Source organism: Lissotriton vulgaris, chromosome 6 (assembly GCF_964263255.1).
Source record: "Lissotriton vulgaris chromosome 6, aLisVul1.2, whole genome shotgun sequence".
Taxonomy (NCBI): Eukaryota; Metazoa; Chordata; class Amphibia; order Caudata; family Salamandridae; genus Lissotriton; species Lissotriton vulgaris.
In genome coordinates this window covers 89,181,452-89,202,740 of record NC_141694.1, presented here as the reverse complement: position 1 = coordinate 89,202,740, position 21,289 = coordinate 89,181,452, and the positions used below count along the sequence as shown (strand labels likewise).

General features: G+C 54.9%; 1 protein-coding gene across 1 annotated transcript in view; it reads right to left on the bottom strand.

Annotated features, from left to right (window-relative positions):
* The window catches only part of LOC147706847 (exportin-5-like), a 2,027,127-nt gene that overhangs the window by 1,637,364 nt on the left and 368,474 nt on the right, over nucleotides 1-21,289 (bottom strand). The window contains exon 11 of the mRNA XM_086926003.1: nucleotides 748-873. Coding sequence (XP_086782129.1) covers nucleotides 748-873 — 126 coding nt within the window. The remainder of the gene's footprint in view (nucleotides 1-747; nucleotides 874-21,289) is intronic.

Below are 21,289 nucleotides of genomic sequence, written 5' to 3'. Positions count from 1 at the left end.
TCTTTGGAAACAAGGGAAGAAGAGAAGAACGAGAGAGCCCCTCTGCATATTCTTCAGATCTTCTAGACAGTGTCTCTTTACACCAGTGCCAACCTTCCTATAGTCCATAGAGTCTGATCTTTTCTCTGTACCCTGTCTTCTTGGACATCTTCAGACAGACTTTGCAGGAATTTAGACAAGGAAAATAAGAAGACACCCAATTCAGACTGCATGAGGGGTCTAGTTGTTCTTTATGTCTTAGACATGGGGTGAGAAATGGTTCTTCAATTGCCTCAAATGAGTTCTAGCACAAAATAACCTCAAAGTCACCAGATAATGGTTCCAAAGGTTTGAGCCAGGTCGCTTTGAGGCTCAACTGGACAGAACTGCCTATTAAATACAATGCACGGTTTGCCACCTATTGTAAATGAAATGGGCAACAAAGGCATTTTCTTCAATACTGAAATGGAATAATGCCATTGAAACACAGAACTTCCAGGTGACAGAATACAAGAAAGGTACAGCACCACCCAAAAAGGAGCATAGAGGGGCAATCTGCATAGTGTGCTAAAAAATGACGATAGTATTAATTTTTACCAGTTGGCCTACGGTGCAGGCAATCCTAACCAGTTATAAAGGAAAGAGGGCAGGAGAAGAACAACAGAGCAGGAGTTGTTGTTATGTCTGCTAAACAAACACATATTACAGAACCAGGTGATTGACTCAATATGTGCACTGCATATACAGAAAATAAATATCACAGCATACCTTCTCCAAGTTCATTAATACTGCAGAAAGATAGTTTGGTAAAACTGCAAGTAGCTTAGGGTCACGGGATAAGACTTCATGCTTAAAAATAGCACTCCAAGTGCTCTGTGTGGAGAAATGTAGGAACTGAAGAGAAAAAAGAAAACACAATGTTCAGGACACAGTGCTCTCTGAATAAAATAGTGCCTTTTAAGGGGAGATGCATACTAATTCATTCACAAATTTTACTGACTGCACATCAGACCAGTTCACACATCATGTAGCTGTAGCGCAGTTGTACTTGCAAACAGTTCCAGAGGAATATCGTTCTCCAAATCAGCAGAGAATGAAAGTGGAGCCTGGGCCTCCCATTTCATTTAGGGGGATCATGAGCATTTCTGATTTTGGAAGTTAATAAATATATATAGTGTTGACTCATTTACCATTGGAAATTAACAACTGATTATTAGGACTAACATAATTTCTTAAAGACACACGCAACAATTAGATGTCTATCTGAAAGGCCAATAAACTAGTTAGAATACCTTAGCCCCACGTAATTACATAAATGAAAAGTTACTTACCTTTGGTAACTATATATCTGTAAGAGACAGATTAGTTATGGATTCCTCACCTTAGAATTACCCCCGGGCACCAGACTGGATCCGGAGAATTTTTCCTTCAGCAGTACCTCTGCACGTCGCTAGGTGGCGTTGGGCGACTCAGTGTTTGTCGTTGGCGTCGTGGTGGCCAGAATGACATCACGTTATCTACTTAGACCTCCCCCTTGCGCGCTGAAGTCCGTTCTTTACACAGTATTTCATGCCAGAAGCGCAGAGCCATGCAAGACACTGACCACTGGTGCACAAAAACAAGGATCCTGAGAGGGAAGTCACTTACCCTAGAAGTCAGTTCTTGGAACAGGGAGGATGGGTGGGGCGGTGAGATATCCATAACTAATCTAGGTCTCTTACAGATATATCATTACCGAAGGTAAGACACCTGTTCATCTGAAAGAGACTGTTATGCATTCCTCGCCTTAGAACAGATAACCCAGCAATACCAACCCCGGTGGTGGATCTGCGAACCAAGTTCACACCAGAAAGTACTGGAGAACTGAACGGCCGATTAAGCAGTCTATCCGGACTTGGCTTTCCAGGCAGTAGTTGTGTTTGGTAAACATGTGCAGTGAAGCCCACGTAGCTGCCTGGCAGATGTGAAGATGAGGGACTCCACGCCCCAAAGCAGTAATGGCTACTGTCGCCCTGGTGGAATGGGCACGCAACTCCACTGGAGGTTCCGTTTTCGCTAAAAAATAGCAGATTTTGAGGCAAAGAATGACCCATTGGGAGGTGGTTCTTTTTTGCACGGCCCGACCTTTCTTCGTGCCCACATAACCGACAAAGAGCTGGTCATCGACCCAGAATTTTTGTGTGAGATCCAGACAGAACGAAAGCGCACATTTTGGATCCAGGCGGTGGAGCCTCGTCCTCTTTAAGAGGATGCAGAGGCGGAAAGAAAGTGGGAAAAGTGATGGTCTGTCCTACATGGAAAGAGGTAACCACTTTGGGAAGGAAAGAAGGCTTAGTGCAGAGGACAACCTTGTCCGGATGAACAGCCAGGAAAGGAGGCTTAGAAGAAAGGGCCTGTAGCTCACTCACCCTGTGAGCAGAGATGATGGCAACCAGAAGCACAAGTTACTTACCTTCGGTAATGATATATCTGTAAGAAACAGTAGTTAGTGTTAGATTCCTTACTTTAGAATATCCCCAGGCGTCAGACTGGATCAGGAAAGTTTTAATCAGCAGTACCCCTGAGCGTCGGTAGGCGTTGTCTGCGGCTCCGCGTCCGTCGTTGGCTGCGTCGTGATCACCTGGAGGACGTCGAAGTACTTAGACGCCGCCCTGGGCCGATGACGTCAGTCCTGTACATAGCTTTCAGCGCCAGGAACGCAGTGCCATGCAAGAAACCGACACCGGTGCCATGAAACTAGGGCCCTCAAAGGGAGATACATTAACCCTAGATATCGGTTTGCAGAACGGGGAGGATGGGTGGGGCGGTAAGAAATCTAACACTAACTACTGTTTCTTACAGATATATTTTTAACGAAGGGAAGTAACTTGTGCATCTGAAACAAACAGGTTAGTGTTAGATTCCTTACCTTAGAATAGATACCCCCCCTATACCAACCCCGGTGGTGGGTCTGCGAACCAAGATCACACCAGAATGTCCTGGAGAACGGAACGGCCGAAAAAGCCATCTCTCCGGACTTGGCGGTCCAGGCAGTAGTGCTTAGCAAACGTGTGCAGCGAGGCCCACGTAGCCGCCTGACAGATGTACTGCAAGGGGACTCCCCGACCCAGGGCAGTAGTAGCCGCCGGGCCCGAGTGGAAGGGGCGCGCAGCCCCACAGGTGGTTCCTTTTTAGCCAAGGCATAACAGACCTTGATGCACAACACGACCCACCGAGAGATGGTCCGCTTGTGCACCGCCTGCCCTCTTAGCGCCAACGTAACCAACAAAGAGCTGGTTGTCCACCCAGAACTGGCGTGTGTGGTCTAGATGAAAGAAGAGCGCACGTTTTGGGTCCAGGCGGTGGAGCCGCTCTTCCTAGGGATGCGGAGGCAGAAAGAAGGTGGGCAAGGTGATGGACTGCCCGATATGAAAGGCTATAAACACCTTGGGCAGGAAAGAGGGACGAGTCCTCAAAACAACTTTGTCCAGATGGACAGAGAGGAAAGGAGGCTTAGAAGACAGAGCCTGGAGCTCACTCACTCTCCTGGCAGAGGTGATGGCAACCAGGAATGCAGTTTTAAGAGTCAGAAGACAAAGAGGACAGTTATGCAGTGGCTCGAAGGGAGAGCACATCAGATAGGTCAGTACAAAGTTCAAGTCCCACTGAGACATCACGAAGGGAACAGGAGGGAACAATTTGCATGATGCCCTTCAAGAATCTATTTACAACAGGGGACTTGAAAAGAGAAGGCTGATCTTGAAGCGTTAAGAAGGCTGAAATGGCCGAGAGAAAGCCTTTGATAGTGCCCAGAGCAGAGTCCTGCTGGGCAAGAGAAAGAAGGAAGAAGAGAACCTCTGAAAGGGGGCAGAAAGTGGATCCACTGCCTTTGCTGTGCACCATGTCACAAATTTGTTCCACCTGCAGGCATATACCGTTTTGTGGATGGACGCCTGGCTGCCAGAATCACATCACAGACTTCAGGAGGCAATTCAAATGGCCTCAACTGTCGCTGCTCAATCTCCACGCATATAGGTGGAGACTGGACAGTTTCGGGTGGAGGACAGTCCCCTGCTGCTGCGACAGAAGGTCCTCCTGAAGAGGCAGACGAATCGGAGGATCGACGGACATCCTGAGTAGCTCGGGATATCAGTACCGTTGTGCCTAGTCCGGAGCCACAAGGAAGACTAGTGCCCGGTCTCGCCCGATCTTCTTCAGCACTCTGGACAGAAGTGGTATAGGCGGAAAGGCGTACAAGAGACCGCAGCTCCACTCGCGACGAAAAGCGCCGCAGAGCGAGTGCCGCCTTGGAAACTCCAATGCGCAGAAATGATGACATTGTGTGTTCTCTTCGGTGGTGAATAGATCTAACAAAGGCTCTCCCCACTGCTGAAAGAGACCTTGAGCCACGTTCGAGTTCAGACACCATTCGTGATGCATCATGCACCGACGGCTGAGTTCGTCCTCCCTGGCGTTCAGAGAACCTGCCAGGTGTTAAACCATCAGGGTGATGCCCTGGTGTTTCAGCCATGTCGAGAGGCGCAAAGCCTCCTGACAAAGGGTCCACGACCCCACCCCGCCCTGTTTGTAGCAGTACCACATGGCGGTGGTGTTGTCCGTGATCACCTGCACTACACTTCACCGGACAGAGGGCCTTCAGTGCAAGCCGGATCGCCTGCAGCTCCAGAAGGTTGATATGGAGCCGGGACACCGCCGGAGACCAGATGCCTCTGATCTCCGCCTCTCCCATGTGGCCCCCCCATTTCAGGAGGGACCTATCCGTCACTACTACATGCTCCAGTTGGGGCAGGGATCTGCCACTGACCCAATCGCGGTCCGTGAGCCACCACTGCAACTGACTCGCAGTGCCCTCTGAGATCAGGACGTGGTCTGACATGTTGCCCTGATGCTGTGCCCACTGAAAGTTCAGGTCCCACTGCAGAGCCCGCATCCGCCACCTGGTGTGATGCACCAGCAGAATGCAGGAGGTCATCAGCCCCAGGAGCTGCAGCGTCAACTTGACGAGACTCAGGATAAAAGCTGAAAGATCAGAATCAGAGCCTGAATATCCCGAACCCGCTGCTCGGGAGGATAAACCAGACACTGCCCAGAGTCCAGAACCGCTCCGACGAAGAGGATCTTCTGAGAGGGGCACAGGTGTGACTTTGGTACATTGATGGAGAACCTCAGCGAGTGCAGGAGATCGGCCGTAGTCTGGAGGTGGGAGACGACTGTCTGGGGTGAGTCCACCTTCAACAACCAGTCGTTGAGATAGGGGAAGACTGAAAACCCCTGATCTGCACAGATGAGCTGCGAGCACCGCCATCACTTTTGTGAACACCCGAGGGGCACTGATGAGGCCGAAGGGGAGCACGGTAAACTGAAAGTGCTTGCGGACTACTGTGAACCACAGGTAGCGACGTTGGGCCGGCAGGACCAACGCTACCATCCAGTCTCCAGGGCCTAGGGCAGCTAGAACCTGAGCTAAAGCCAGCATCTTTTACTTCTCCTTCCGGAGGAAGCAGTTGACGCTCCGGACGTCCAACATAGGGCTTAGGCCTCCTTTGCCCTTCTTGGGTACCAGAAAGTAGTGGAAGTAGCAACCACAACCTACTTCTGGCCCAGGAACGTGCTTGATGGCCTCCTTTGCCAAGAGGGCCATAACTTCCTCCTGCAGAAGTTGCAAGTGATCCCCCGGCATGCAGTGGTACTGCGGTGGCATGGCTGGAGGGCTTGGACCAAGTGCCCATCAGAACGTCCGTGAGGGCTTCATTGAACGGCAGCAGAAGCACCTCTGTGAGGAGGTTAGTCCTCATGGGAGGGAGCATGGCAGGGAGCTCAAGAGCCAAGACCTTGGCTGCCCTGCGCAACACCACACCATAGGTAGCACCCTCCTCCGTAGCCACGGAGGGAGGAGAGATTAATCCAGTGTCAGGCTATGTATCCAGACCACTGGCATCCCCCAGCTCATCTGCCCAGTCCTTACTCAACTGGCGCTATAGTGCCAGAGGGTCCTCAGGCCCCTCCCTGTCCTCCCCTCATCTGTGTCCTGATAAACAGGCAGAAATGACGGAGCCGGGTCGTAGGTGAAGGCCTCACCCATTGACGCCGGAGACGGCGTCGAGCGGAGCCATTCCGAAGCCGGACCCAGGGCTGAAACTGGGGACGGCATCGTCCGAAGACGGCGCTGGGAGCGACACCATCGGGGTTGGCGCCAGCGGAGGATTCGTGAGGTCTACTGGCGTCGACCATGATCCAGGCCTAGATCCCCCGGGGCCCTGTGGCATCAGGGCCGAAGCCGCCGGTCCACTCGTGTCCCTAGTCGTGTCTGCGGTGCCCAAATGCACGCAGACAGGTCCCGACGGAGGGAAGTGAGTCCTCATGGCCACAAGGAAATCATGCATCTCCTCTGGCGTCGCATGCAGCCCAGGAACCGGCGGGTAAGGGGCCGGATGCGATGCCTGCGGCTCCAGCAGAGCCGCACGGGTGATGTCACCCGAACCCTCAGCCGCATCGCGCGACCGGCGAGAGGAGTCGGAAGAGCGATGTCGCATCTTCGACTTCTTTTTAGAGTGCCTCGACTTACCGGAGGACTTGGAGCCCAACGAGTGGTGACGACTCGATGAGCTAGGATGGCTGCGTCTCTGCGACCGGTCCCTCAACTTCCTCCTTGAGCGTCACGGAGCCAACTGCCGGATCCAGAGTAGCTTACCGGACCGCTCCTGCCTAGCTTTCGAGGTCAAGGCCCGGTAGTCGGGGCACGACTTGTCGTCGTGATCTGCCCCGAGGCAGAAGACACACCAGCGGTGGGGTCGGTCACCAACATCAGGCGGTGACAGGCGTCGCACGGCTTGAAACCAGGCATCCCTACAACACCAGGAGTCGAAGTCGACTCGAAGATAAATCCAAAACAGATCAAAAAAGTTAGTCAAAAAATGACTATGAATACTACTCTTACCGGATCTGCGCTTGCTGGCGCGGAAAAAAGATGAACAGACGTCAGCGCACGAGGGCGGCGTCTAAGTACTCAGACGACGTCATCCAGGCGATCATGACGCAGATGACGGACGCGGAGCCGCAGACGACACCTACCGACGCACAGGGGTACTGCTGACGAAAACTTTCCGGATCCAGTCTGACACCTGGGGATATTCTAAGGTAAGGAATATAACACTAACCGGTTTCTTTCAGATAGGCAATTTTAAGGGTTATGAGTCTGAGATGACAATTATGTAGCTGCCTGAAAGGAGCACAAATAAGATAAGTAAGAACCAGGTTCAAGTCCCACTGGGGCATCACGAAAGGAGTTGGAGAAAACAAGTGAGTACATGCACCTGCGGCTGAGTACGTACGCCCTGGCATTCAGAGGACCTGCCAGATGGTGAACCACCAGTGATATGCCCTGGTGTTCCAGCCATGTCCAAAGGCGGAGAGCCTCTTGACATAGGGTCCACGACCCCACCCACCCGGTTTGCTGCAGTACCACATGGCAGTGGTGTTGTCCATGAACACTTGCACCACTCTTCCCTGAACAGAGGGAAGGAAAGCCTTTAGTGCTAGATGAATCACCTGAAGCTCGATATGGAGCCAAGACTCTGCCGGAGACCAGAGGCCTCATCTCCGCATGTAGCCGCCCCAACCCAGCAGTGATGCATCCTTCACCACTGTGAACTCTGTTTGGGGAAGGAAGAGGGATCTGCCTTTGACATAATCTTGGTTCGTTAGCCACCACTGCAACTGGTGTGCAGTGCCCTCTGAGATCTGGAAGCAATCAGAAAGATTCCCCAGATGCTGTGCCCACTGGAACTTCAGGACCCACTGCAGAGCCCGCATATGCCACCTGGCATTGTCCACCAGCAGGATAGAGGCTGAAAGATCAGAACCCTAGCCCAAATATCCTGCACTCGCTGCTTGGGAGAATAAGCCCGAACTGCGCTGTGTCCAGCACTGCTCCGATGAAATTGAGCTTCTGAGAGGTAATCAGGTGTGACTTCGGCACATTGATGGTGAACCTCAGCGAGTGCAGGAGGTCGGCCGTAGTCTGGAGGTGGGCGACGACAGCCAAGGACGAGCCTGCCTTCAACAGCCAGTCGGCGAGATAGGGGGACGACTGGAACCCCTGATCTGTGCAGATGAGCTGCGACCACTGCCATCACTTACGTGAAAACCCGAAAGGCGCTGGTAAGGCCGAAGGTGAGCACGGTAAAATGAAAGTGCTCATGGCCTAACGTGAACCGTAGGTAACACTGATGGGCCGGCAGGACGGTATGTGAAAATGGGCGTCCTGCAAGTCCAATGCTACCATCCAGTCTCCAGGGTCGAGAGCAGAAAGAACCTGAGTCAGGTTTAGCATTTTTAACTTCTCCTTCCTGAGGAACTGATTGACGTTACGGAGATTCAAGATAGGAGGCAAGCCCTTGTGCTTCTTGGGTAGCAAGAAGTAATGGGAATAACAACCACAACCTACTTCTGGGGCAGGAACGCGCTTGATGGCTCACTTGGCCAAGAGACCTGTAACTTCCTGTTGAAGAAGGGCAAAGTGATCCTCCGACATGCGATGGGTCTAAGGGGGCATGGGCGGAGGGGTAGTATCGAAGGGGAGGGAGTAGCCCTTTCGGTGCATCTGCAAAGCCCACCTGTCCGACGTGATGTTGAGCCAGTGGGGGAGGTGATGGCAAATCCTGCCGCCCACTGGCAAAAGGTGCCCCTGAAAGGTCTGAGGAGGAGGGCTTGGAGGCTGCTGCAGAGGGAGCGCTGGTGGTCTGGCCCACCCGCTGGCCCCCAGACCCACCTCCCGACCCGTTAGAACCTCCAGACGGAACCGTCAGGCCCGAAGGCGCCACTGGAACAGACTGAGGAGGGAGGGCCCTCATGGCCATGAGGTACCTCTCGACCTCCTCCGGCGTCGCGCCCTGCCCAGGGACCCGAAGGTGTGGGGCAGGCGGAGCCACGTGGGCGGTGTCGCCCGAGCCCCCGGCCGCATCGTGCGAGCGTCGGGTTGGTTCGGAGGATCGATGACGTCTGTTAGACGGACCGGGAGGGTCGGCCGAGGACAAGGGGAGAGGTCTCCGGGGAGAGCAGTCTCCAGCGATCGTACAGACGAGTAACTTCCCCCCCACAGATGTGCACCACACAAGGATAAGGTTTAACGTTCTTTATATGAAATCTTTAAGTACGGTAGAATGGTACAAGGAGGTCTGGACTCAGGGGTCCCCTCGATTTTAGTCTCTTGGATGGGAAGGGGGTAGCGGGACAGTCTTGTTACCAATCTGGTAGATGTGATGATAAGATGGATAGCTCACAATCCTCGAGCTCGGCGTTCTAGATGGTCGGGCCGCGGCAGAGCCAGCAGGTCCCGAGATGATCGAAGGTGACGACGGTCCGCGGCGGCGCCAGCAGGTCCCGGTGAAGATGGTAGGTACAACGGTCCGCGGCAGCGCCAGCAGGTCCCGGTGAAGATGGTAGGTACAACGGTCCGCGGCAGCGCCAGCAGGTCCCGACGAGGTTGGAGGATTCAGAAGGTTGCGGCAGCGCCAGCAGGCAAGACAATAGTTCGCAAGGCAGGACTACGGCAGCGCCAGTAGTCCGTCAAGGATGAGTTCGTCGCGGTGTCTCTCGACTCCAGGATACAACTGCCTTCCTGCTCTGGAGCTGCCCCAGTTATAGGTCTGGCGCCCTTTGATGTCCGGACCCTCGCACTTGGAGGTCGGGAGGTCCGGGATGAGGGAGTCCAGACACCCAGCAGGGGGGTGGAGCCAGCGCCCGAGGGAGCTGGGTGCGATCGGCACCTGGCGGGGGAGAGCCATCGACACTTCTTTCTCCCATTGACCTGCCAAGTGGGCCGTTCACCTCCTGGGTGGATGGTGGTGCCGGGATGTCTGGGCCTGGCCAGGCCCAGGGTTAGGGTCGATCTGAGGCCACGCGGCCTCGTGGTGCAGTGTCCAAGATGGCGGCCGGGCCGGCCGAGGGAGCTGGAAGGGATTCGGCCCCATGATACAGAGAGGTCCGGGGGCAGGAGTCCCGTATGAGACGGGGTGCGGGTTGCTTCTGTGGGTAACACCTGGAGGACCGGGGCTCGGGCCCTGTCATGCGGGGAGGAAGCAAGCCCTTCATGTGGCCTGTCCAACATGCGTCCCCCCCCAGCTGAAGGCGGGGAGAGTCACCCATCCTCTTGGGGACTCTCCTCGTCGAGGCGGAAAAAGCGTGACAGGCCATCTGCGTTGGCGTGGTCTTGGCCAGGTCGATTCCACAGTGAAGTCCATCCCCTGCAGGGAGATGGACCAACGCAATAGTTTTGGGTTTTCCCCCCGCATCTGCATTAGCCACTGCAGGGGCCGATGATCTGTCTGCACCCGGAAGTGGGTACCGAAGAGATAAGGCCGGAGCTTTTTGAGGGCCCACACCACTGCGAAGGCCTCTCTCTCGATGGTGCTCCAGCGTTGTTCTAGGGCCAGGAGACGTCGGCTGATGAAGGCCACTGGTTGGTCAAGTCCTTCGGGGTTCAACTGGGAGAGGACTGCCCCGATACCATGGTCGGAGGCATCCGTTTGGACGATGAATTCCCGACTGTAGTCGGGGGCCTGGAGCACAGGGGCAGTGCACATGGCGGCCTTCAGCTTCTCGAAGGCCGCTTGACAGTCTGGGGTCCAGTTGACCTTCTTCGGGTGGTTTTTGGATGTGAGTTCCGTGAGGGGCCCCACAATGCTGCCATAGTCCCTTACGAACTGCCGGTAGTAGCCTGTGAGCCCCAAGAAGGCGCGGACCTCGGTCTGCGTGATGGGGGGCTGCCAGGACTGGATGGCAGCGATCTTGAGTTGAAGAGGGGCCACCAGACCGCTTCCCACCTGGTGTCCGAGATAGGTCACGGACCCTTGACCAATTTGGCATTTGCTGGCCTTGATCGTGAGGCCGGCCCGTTGGAGGGCCTGCAGGACCTCTTGGAGGTGGTGGAGGTGGTCGGACCAGTGGCGGCTGTACACAGCGATATCGTCCAGGTAGGCGGCGCTGAATTCCTCGAGTCCCGCCACGACCTGGTTCACCAGTCGCTGAAAAGTAGCTGGGGCATTCTTCATGCCGAATGGCATGACCTTGAAGTGGTAGTGGCCATCAGGGGTGGAAAAGGCGGATCGTTCTTGAGCCCGGGGTGTGAGACCGATCTGCCAGTAGCCCGCTGTCAGGTCGAAGATGCTGAGGTAGCGGGCAGCTCCCATGCGGTCGATCAGTTCAGCCGCTCGGGGGATGGGATGAGCGTCGGTTCTGGTGACAGCGTTCAAGCCCCGGTAGTCGACGCAGAACCGGAGCTCAGGAGTGGTGCCGGGGGCGGCAGCTTTGGGGACCAGTACCACTGGGCTGGCCCAGGGGCTGTCCGAGGGCTCGATGACCCCGAGCGTGAGCATCTTGGACACCTCCTCTTGGATGCAGGCCCGTACCCGATCTGGTACGCGGTACGCCCGATGTCGGATAGGGGGACTGTCCCCAGTGTCCACGTCGTGCAAGCACCAGGGGGTGACCCCTGGGGTGAGGGAAAACAGGGTCGCAAACTGCAGCAGGAGGTCCCGGCAGCCTTGGCGCTGTTCCGGGGTGAGGGCTTCTGAGAGTCGGACCCCGTCCACGGAACCATCTTTCTCCCGGGTCTTTCGGAGATCAGGGAGGGGCTCGGAGTCTTCTTCTGCTCCGCTGTCTGTAGCCATCAGGAGGCTGAGCTCCGAGCGCACAAAGTGGGGTTTGAGTCTATTGGCGTGGAGGACCCGGAGGGGGTTCCGTGAAGATTCCATATCGATGAGATAGGTGACGGGGCTCTTGCGCTCGACCACTTTGAAGGGCCCCGTCCACTTGTCCTGTAAGGCACATGGTTCAGTGGGGGACATCACCCACACTTGTTGGCCAGGTTCGAATTCGATGGAGGAGGCATTTTGATCGTACCACTTCTTCATGTCCTCCTGACTGGCCTCAATGTTCGCTTTCGCCATTTCTCTGAATCGCCTGGTCTGATTGCGTAGGGTCAGGAGGTACTTGAAGACATCTGGAGGAGTCTTTAGGGGGGGCATCTCCCAACCTTCTTTGACTAGGCTGAGGGGCCCTCGCACAGGGTGTCCGTATAAGAGCTCGAACAGGCTGAAGCCGAGGGACTTCTGGGGGACTTCTCGATATGCGAAGAGGAGGCACGGCAGTAGCACATCCCACTGGCGACGGAGGGGCTCTTCCAACCCCCCAATCATCCCTTTGAGCTTGCGGTTGAACCGCTCGACGAGTCCGTTTCCTTGAGGGTGATAGGGGGTCGTGAATCGGTAGGTGACCCCGCACTGTTGCCAGAGGGATTTCATATATTTTGAAATAAAGTTTGTGCCTCGGTCGCTGACGACTTCTCGGGGAAAGCCCACCCGGGAGAAGATCCCCATCAAGGCCCGGCCGACCACCGGGGCTGTCACAGTTCGCAGGGGAACAGCCTCGGGGTAGCGGGTGGCGTGGTCCACCAGTACCAGGATGAACCGATGTCCTTGTGCTGTACGGGGGTCCAGGGGCCCCACAATGTCTATTCCCACCCTCTCGAACGGGGTGGTGACAACTGGGAAGGGTTGCAGAGGTGCTTTAAGTTTGCGGCCGCTCTTCCCGCTGGCCTGGCTTGTGGGGCAGGACCGGCAGTGGTTAAGGACGTCGTTTCTCATCTTGGGCCAGAAAAAGTGGGTCACCAGGCGACTGTAGGTTTTGTCTTGACCCAGGTGTCCAGCCAGGGGGACATCGTGGGCCAAGTTTAGCAAGAAGTCTCTGAAGCGGAGGGGCACCACTAGCACTCGACTGGCCCCTAACTCCGCGATTCTCTGTTCACTGTACAACAGGTCGTTGTCCCAATAGATCCAATGGGCTCCGGAGGTGTCCCCTGTGCTCTGGGCGAGGGCTTGCTGGCGGAGTCCCTCGAGGGAGGGACAGGTCCTCTGCTCTTGACGGAACTGTTCCTGGGTGGGCCCCCCTTCCTGACGCCACTGAGCCAGGCTGGGAAGGTCCTGGGGCTGAGCGAGCCCTTCGGGAGTTTGCCCTGGGGGGTCGGTATGGTCGGTGTCTTCTACTGGAGCGACCGGGGGAGGAGGTGCTGGCCATTCGGGTTCTTCGGGTCGGGGGATGGTCCGGGCAGCCATGGCCCGGGTGGTTACGCACGCCCAGTCCGGGAGGCCCAACATCCCCAGGTGCTCTCTTCTCTCTACGGCGGCCCACGGGGAACTCTCAAGATCATTCCCCAGGAGACAGTCCACGGGGGCATCATCTCGGACCGTCACCTTCAACATGCCGGAGACTCCTCCCCATTCGAAGGGGACGCAGGCCATCCGACATAGACTCTCCGAATTGTCGGCTGAACGGACGGGGCAGAGAATGTTCGGCAGGATCTGTTCTGGGGTCACCAGGTGACAGCGGACGGCCCTCACACTAGCCCCTGTGTCACGTAGGGCTTCGGCCCTGCGCCCATTAATGTTCACCCACTGACTATATTTTCTGGTGTTGGCAGGTAGGGGAGCCCGCGGGACCATGTCTCTTCCTCCTAGGCACGCTAGAACCATGGCGGCCGGTTCCCGTTCTTGTTGTTCTTGCTCGCATTACTCCTGTTCTTCGGAGATTTGTTCTCCCCCCAGGGCGGCGGCAGCTACCTGGCGGGGTCTCGGAGTCTGGTTTTGTGGACAGTTCGGGTCATTTGCGTAGTGGCCGACTCGCTGGCATCGGTGACACGTGACATTGGCTCTGTACCCCGGGCGCACTGGGGGGTTGCCCCGGTTGGCCGGGGGCGGGGTGTTGGCAGCGGGGGCGGCCGGGGCGGTGTCTCTTCCTCGTCCCTGGCCTCCTCCTCCTCCTCGGGGACGGTGCTGACCTTGGTTGTTCCGGTTCTGTTCGTGCGGCCCGCTCCGGCCTACTCGGGTGATCTCCCACCGGTCGGCCTCGGCGGCGAGCTGCCGTGGGTCCGTCAATTTACTGTCGAGGAGGTGCTGCCTGAGCTCGACGAAGCAGTTGTTAGAGAGGTGTTCCCACACCATGAGATTAAAAAGTTGCTCGTAGGTCGTTACATGGCTTCCCTTAATCCAACCCTCGAAGGCTCGGCTGAAATAGTTTACATATTCCACCCAAGTTGTACCCGGGATCCGGGTGCAGTCTCGGAACCGCTGGTGGTACATTTCGGGTGTGAGCCCATATCGGGTGAGGAGGGCAGCCTTCATGTGGTCATAGGAGGTCATCAGAGGGTCTGGGAGCTGTAACAGGGCATCGCGGCCTTCATTGACGAACCTCCCCCATAGACCGGCTCCCCAGTCACTTTGATCGATCCGGTGGGAGGTCATGGCGATCTCGTAGGCCTTGAACCACTGTTGTATGTCGTCATCTCGGAAATACTCTCGAACGACATCCTTGGGGATGTGTACTTTCTTTTCTGTCGCTCCTGGGGTGCGCGGTTGCTCGGGCACCCCCAGTTCTTTGTTCTGCTTCCGTAAGTCTATTTCTGCTAGTTTGCGCTCGTGGTCATACGCTAGTCTCTTTTCTTCGAGTTCTCTTTGTCTCTGTTTTTCTTCCCGTTCTTCTCGGAGCCGCAGATGTTCCAGGTTCAGTTTTTGTTCGGCTAATTTGAGTTCACCGTCCATTTTGAGCCGGGCCATTTCTAACTCATGTAGTCTGTTTTTTTCTCTCTCTCGGATCTCTTCCTGCGAGAGACCCGTTCTTCGCTCCTCGGGAGCCGTGGTGTTCCTCTCTGATGCTGCAACATTTTGGTCCGGGGGTCTGACGGCCCCGGTTTCTGCCCACGATTCAATGGCGTGTTTGAAATCGTCTTTAGTACTCAGACCGGTGGTAGCAATGCCTAGTTCAATGCAGAATTGTTTCAGCTCACGATGGCTGTATTCTCCCAATTTCTCCATCTGGAATTTCTCGGTGGATCCGCTTTAATTGGTTGTCATTGTGGTTTCGTCGTGGGGTGAGCTACTCTCTGTACGATTACGCGTTGATTCGGATCGCGCTGCTGGCCACCAATGTTAGACGGACCGGGAGGGTCGGCCGAGGACAAGGGGAGAGGTCTCCGGGGAGAGCCGTCTCCAGCGATCGTACAGACGAGTAACTTCCCCCCCACAGATGTGCACCACACAAGGATAAGGTTTAACGTTCTTTATATGAAATCTTTAAGTACGGTAGAATGGTACAAGGAGGTCTGGACTCAGGGGTCCCCTCGATTTTAGTCTCTTGGATGGGAAGGGGGTAGCGGGACAGTCTTGTTACCAATCTGGTAGATGTGATGATAAGATGGATAGCTCACAATCCTCGAGCTCGGCGTTCTAGATGGTCGGGCCGCGGCAGAGCCAGCAGGTCCCGAGATGATCGAAGGTGACGACGGTCCGCGGCGGCGCCAGCAGGTCCCGGTGAAGATGGTAGGTACAACGGTCCGCGGCAGCGCCAGCAGGTCCCGGTGAAGATGGTAGGTACAACGGTCCGCGGCAGCGCCAGCAGGTCCCGACGAGGTTGGAGGATTCAGAAGGTTGCGGCAGCGCCAGCAGGCAAGACAATAGTTCGCAAGGCAGGACTACGGCAGCGCCAGTAGTCCGTCAAGGATGAGTTCGTCGCGGTGTCTCTCGACTCCAGGATACAACTGCCTTCCTGCTCTGGAGCTGCCCCAGTTATAGGTCTGGCGCCCTTTGATGTCCGGACCCTCGCACTTGGAGGTCGGGAGGTCCGGGATGAGGGAGTCCAGACACCCAGCAGGGGGGTGGAGCCAGCGCCCGGGGGAGCTGGGTGCGATCGGCACCTGGCGGGGGAGAGCCATCGACACTTCTTTCTCTCATTGACCTGCCAAGTGGGCCGTTCACCTCCTGGGTGGATGGTGGTGCCGGGATGTCGGGGCCTGGTCAGGCCCAGGGTTAGGGTCGATCTGAGGCCACGCGGCCTCGTGGTGCAGTGTCCAAGATGGCGGCCGGGCCGGCCGAGGGAGCTGGAAGGGATTCGGCCCCATGATACAGAGAGGTCCGGGGGCAGGAGTCCCGTATGAGACGGGGTGCGGGTTGCTTCTGTGGGTAACACCTGGAGGACCGGGGCTCGGGCCCTGTCATGCGGGGAGGAAGCAAGCCCTTCACGTGGCCTGTCCAACAACATCGCTCCGACCGCTCATGCCTCCTACCTGAGGACTTGGAACCAGACGATCGGTGTCCACTTCCGGAGCTCCGATGACTCCGACCTCGCGACCTGTCCCTCGACCTCCCGTGGGACCGGGACCTGGAGCGGCGCGGGGCCGACTGCCTCAGCTCGAGTCGCTTGCGGGACCGCTCCCGCCTAGCTTTCGACGTCAGGGCCCGGCAGTCGGAGCAGGTCCAATCATCATGGTCGAGGCCTAAGCACTTCAGGCACCGGCGATGGGGGTCTGTGACCGACATGAGTCGGTCGCACTTCGAGCAAGGCTTGAACCCGGGCATCCCTGGTACCGATGGAGTCAAAGACTCGACAAGAAAGGGCGATCAAAAAGATCAGTCAAAAATTGACTGGGGGTAGAGCTTCTTCCGGATCTGCGCTAGCTGGCGCGGAAAAAAGAAGAACTGACGTCAGCGCGCATGGACAGCGTCTAAGTACTCCGACGACGTCATTCCGGCGCTCACGACGCCGACGACGGACGCGGAGCAGCAGACGACTGTAGGAAGGTACATCCTGACTATGGTTGCCCCCAACTTTTTGCCCTGTGTTTTAGCTGGTTTTGGACATAGTCGACCTGGGACCCTGCCAATCAGGACCCCAGGCCTACTGCTCTCTCTTTAAAATGGATTCCATGTACCCTAGGTACATTTCCAATTGGTACTGGGCCACCCTATCAGACCCTGTAACTCAGGGCATGGGTGTACCCAGGGCTGCCAGGGGCTGCAGCATGTATTATGCCACCCCTGGCTGGCCTCCTAAATTTGACACAACTGGCTGCTTGACAGCTGGGGCAAAGTCGTGTAATCACCCTTTGCTGTAGATATAGTATACCTATATCTAACCCTAAAATGGACACACAGATTCCTATCAGTCACTCCTATGGCAGGCCTTGACAATCCTGAAGGCAGAGTGCTTGGAATCGTGTGAGATGGTGCTCTGGCATGAGCTGAGCCTGTCTGCAGCTTGCGGAACCAAGTCCTAATAGCTGTTCCATGATAACGCATACCATATACTCTTAAGTGCATTATAATCCTCGCGGTTAAATGCTAACTTTGGTACTGCTTTATCAAAACATGTCGAGTAAGGTGTCATACGAATTGGAATACTAACCCCTCGCCAATTCTGGCGACGGGGTTAGCATTCCACCCTTCTAGAGGGACACGACATGTATGTAACTGTGAACCCCGGTTAAAGTTAAGCAAAGCCTCAGCTCCACAAAATGGATGCTGCCACCACAGACACGAGTCTGACCCCCTGCAGCTGGGAGTCCTCCCAGCAAGGGGAGCCTGGACAAAGGGTTTCCTCTCAGGGGCGGTGCTAGCACCGTCCCAGACATGGTTTTGTGTATCCTGGGTAGGCAGGGCTTTTCAGGAAGGTGACTGCTGAGTGGCACCCCGGTGCTCACTACGCATAGGCCAGTCAGAACCAGTTCCAGGGGCACACCAGCCCCTGGCCTGGGGAAGTCCGGCAGGGGAGAGGGGTGTAACCACCCCCCTCCTGGTCCCACCCATAGGCAGGACCTAGTCACCGGGTCAGCCCCCTTTTTTAGTATAAAGATAGGAGCAGGCCCCCTGTTCAAATTAGATCATCTTTGGAATCAAGATACCACTTTCTTCGAAAGGACTTCACGATTTCTTCTTCAAGATTCTCCCTTGTGGCTAAGGAGTAGTCACCCTGCATCAAGCGGGCACCATCCTAAAGAACACTGCGGTCTGCTGCAAGTCCTTCATCACGAATCCGACGACCCAGCTCGACGAGACCCGGCTTCCCTGGCACCTCTGACCTCTACTCACCTCTACAGCCAAGCTGAGAACCGTGAGTGCGACGAGACCTCGAGGGACCGACGATCGCCAAGACTGCACGACATCTTTACTGCAAGCCCACCGTGTCCTCCACTGGTGAGTGCTTCGGGGTCCGAGAAGCCCCGACCCTGCGCAGCTCCAGCACCCAAGGTCAGCCTCCCTGCATCTCCACGATCGGCGTGGGGCCCTTCTGCTGTTTGCTGTGCACCGCGTTGTTTGGCTACTAGCCGGCTGGCTTGTGGCCTTCTGAACGACGCCCGACGACAACTCTTCTGCTGGTCTGGTTGCTCCAGGCTGGCCCTTGCTTCCTTGTTCAAGAGAGGCACCCCGGACCCTCCTGGTCCACTCCAGACGCCATTTTAGGTCCACCGCGTGGGCTTGAATTTGCCAAGGCTTTGTTGCCCAATCCTGGGTCCAGCGACGCCGACAGCTTCTATCTTCGTGGGACAGCTCGATCCTCCATCCTGGTCGCCGACAACGCCTCCTGGTCCGTGAGATCTTCGAGCTCAAGCGTCACCCACTCACTTTGTCGAGGTGGCTACCATCCGGTGCCCTCCTGGTGCCCACTGACTACTGGCTAGTAGTCTCGAACTTGGTCCCCTCTGCTTTCAGGTGTCATCTATCTTCAAGATCCAGGCTTGGATCCAACTGAACTTTCTTCACTGGTCACCGGCCAGCATCTTTTCTTCCGGCTCCTGGTCCGTCTACGAGGATTCCCGACGTCTTTTCAGACCTATGCAGCTGCAGCCCCTGGGCTAGGTAACTTCGGCATTTCGGTGCCCCAGCATAGCCTCACTATCCAAGGGTCAGAATCTATCTTCGTTTTCTCCCTACCAGGTCGGGTTCGCCCGAGAACACTAACTTTCTATTTCCTAGCTACCATAGACTTTTGTCCGCATCTCGCGTGAGAGTGCACACACTGCACCCGAGCCCCCTAGGCCTCCTAGTCATAATCTAACGATTCCCTAGTCAAGTCCTAGCGATTCCAAAAGCTATTAGTACTGTACTTACCTGCTAGGAATTTCACATTCCACTTTCAGAGTATATGGTTTTCCGTGCCCCTCGGGCATTTGTATATACTGTGCGAACTTAAGTATTTTTGTAAGAGTTTTGGTTTGTGCTTAGTACCCTGTCCTCATAAAGAGTACAGGGCTGTTGTGATCTTTAATAAATAACTGTTTATTTTCATAACACTTGTGTGGTGTCCTTTCACTGGGTATTCAAGGGGTATATGTGTGGTAAACAGCTGGCTTAACACGCCCTCTCGAGTCTTTAGCCTTAGACTGCTCGTATCCATGCTACTAGGATAGCTGGTCTATAAGGTTGACTTACAACCAATCATCAATAAGGGTTGCTGGACTGATACATAGTGGGCACTAGAATAGTGACCACTGCATATCAGGCCACCTTCTCACATTGGTGAGCAGCGGTTGGGATTTGAGCTTGCTGTTGTTTTACCACACGTATCCTAAGAATATCTTGCTGAAAGATCACATAAGTACTGTTAGTACATATAACTAAAGCTTAGAATACTCTGAGTTCTACTGAACCAGCTGTTGTAGCTCCTCAAGGCTTAGCACACCTTGGCTGCAACTCTTAGCAAGGGATCAGTAGGAAAACACATAGTGTAGGTAGGTGCATCACTTACACCACACTAGAATCAGCATGTCAGACAAAGGAGGAAACTCTGAGTATCCCCTTGTGTCAGTGGACCCTCCACAGGTCCTTACTTCAAAATATGCTGCTCTTAGCTTCCATGAGATGAGACAAGTGTGTACTCTCAGGAAACTAAAACAGGGGTCTAACCCCACCACTTCCTTTCTGATTGGTCTCTTAGAGGCTTATGATGCCAGTAGGGCTGGTAACCCAGACCCTTCTAATCCAGATGGAAGTTTGCCCTCCTTACAGGGTCCCTTTGATATCCATCCCCTCCATGAGGCAGATGATGCTGAGGATGAGGATGAGTTGTCTGGGGATGAGGCAGATAAGGGACAGGTAGAAGTCAGAAGACTAACCAGGTCCAACTTAAGCAGACATGAGATTGGTACTGGGGGACCCCTGGGGCCACTCTCAGGTCAGCTTAACATTGGGAATGGACGAGTTAGGTCTCTATCAAGAGGCTCTAACAGATCCCTTCGAACCAATGGCTCTCTCAACTCTTCTCACAGAGGGATGTCTTCCCCTAAGAGGAGAGTGTATGAAGCTGAGGAAAGGGCAGTCAAACTGAGGATTGAAAGGGAAGAACTTGCCCTGGCCAAAGAGAGACTTGCCCTTGCTAGAGAGCAAAAATTATGTGGGCTACAGCCCACTGGTGGCAGCAATATACCTAGCAATAGGGAAAGGAGTTTTGATACAAAGCACCTGAATAAGATAGTGCCCCCCTTTAAAGAAGGGGATGACATCCACAAATGGATTACTGCTTTGGAGAGAGCCTGCACTGTGCAGGGTGTTCCCCAAAGTCAGTGGGCAGCTATCTTGTGGCTCTCCTTTGATGGTAAAGGTAGAGATAAGCTCCTCACCACAAGGGTGGAGGATGCTAACAATTACAAAATCTTGAAGAATACACTGGTTGATGGGTTTGGTTTAACCACTGAACAATACAGGATGCTGTTCAGAGACACCCAGAAAACTCAGTCTCAAGATTGGACTGACTTTGTTGATTGTGCCACTAAGGCTTTTGAAGGCTGGCTACTGGGTAGTAAGGTTACTGATTTTAAAGGATTGTATAATCTAATTATGAGGGAGCAAATCTTAAATAATTGTCAGAACCAGTTATTACATCAGCACCTGGTAGACTCTGAGTTGACCTCTCCACAGGAATTGGGTAAGAGGGCAGACAAATGGGTCAGAACCAGGGTTAGGCCTAAAAACCAGGGTGGTGACCAGAAAAAGGAATCAACCAAGCCTCAAGAGAAGGGTGGGGATAAATCCACAGAGAAGACTTCCCAAGGGCCCCAAAACTCCAACAAGGGTGGTGGGTCCCAGAACACTCCTTCAGAACAGAAGAAACCTTATTGCCATACCTGTAAACAGGTGGGCCATTACAAAAGTGATGCCAGTTGCCCTAAAAATGGTAATAAGGGAAATATACCCCCAGGTAATACTCCTAAACCTCCTGTTACCACTAGTGGTAATCCCCCAGGTGGTGGGAGTGCCCCCAAGAATGTGGTGGGCATTACTTTGGGCAATCAGGAGGACTATGGCCTAGCCAGGTTCCCTGACCACACTCTTGTCTGTGAGACTGGCATGGGGTTTGCCAACTTCACTACTGGACCCCACATTTTGGGAAAGTATAGACAAGAAGTTTTAGTCAATGGTCAGAAAGTTGAGGCATTCAGAGACACAGGGGCCAGCCTCACCATGGTGAGTGACCATCTGGTCCCCTC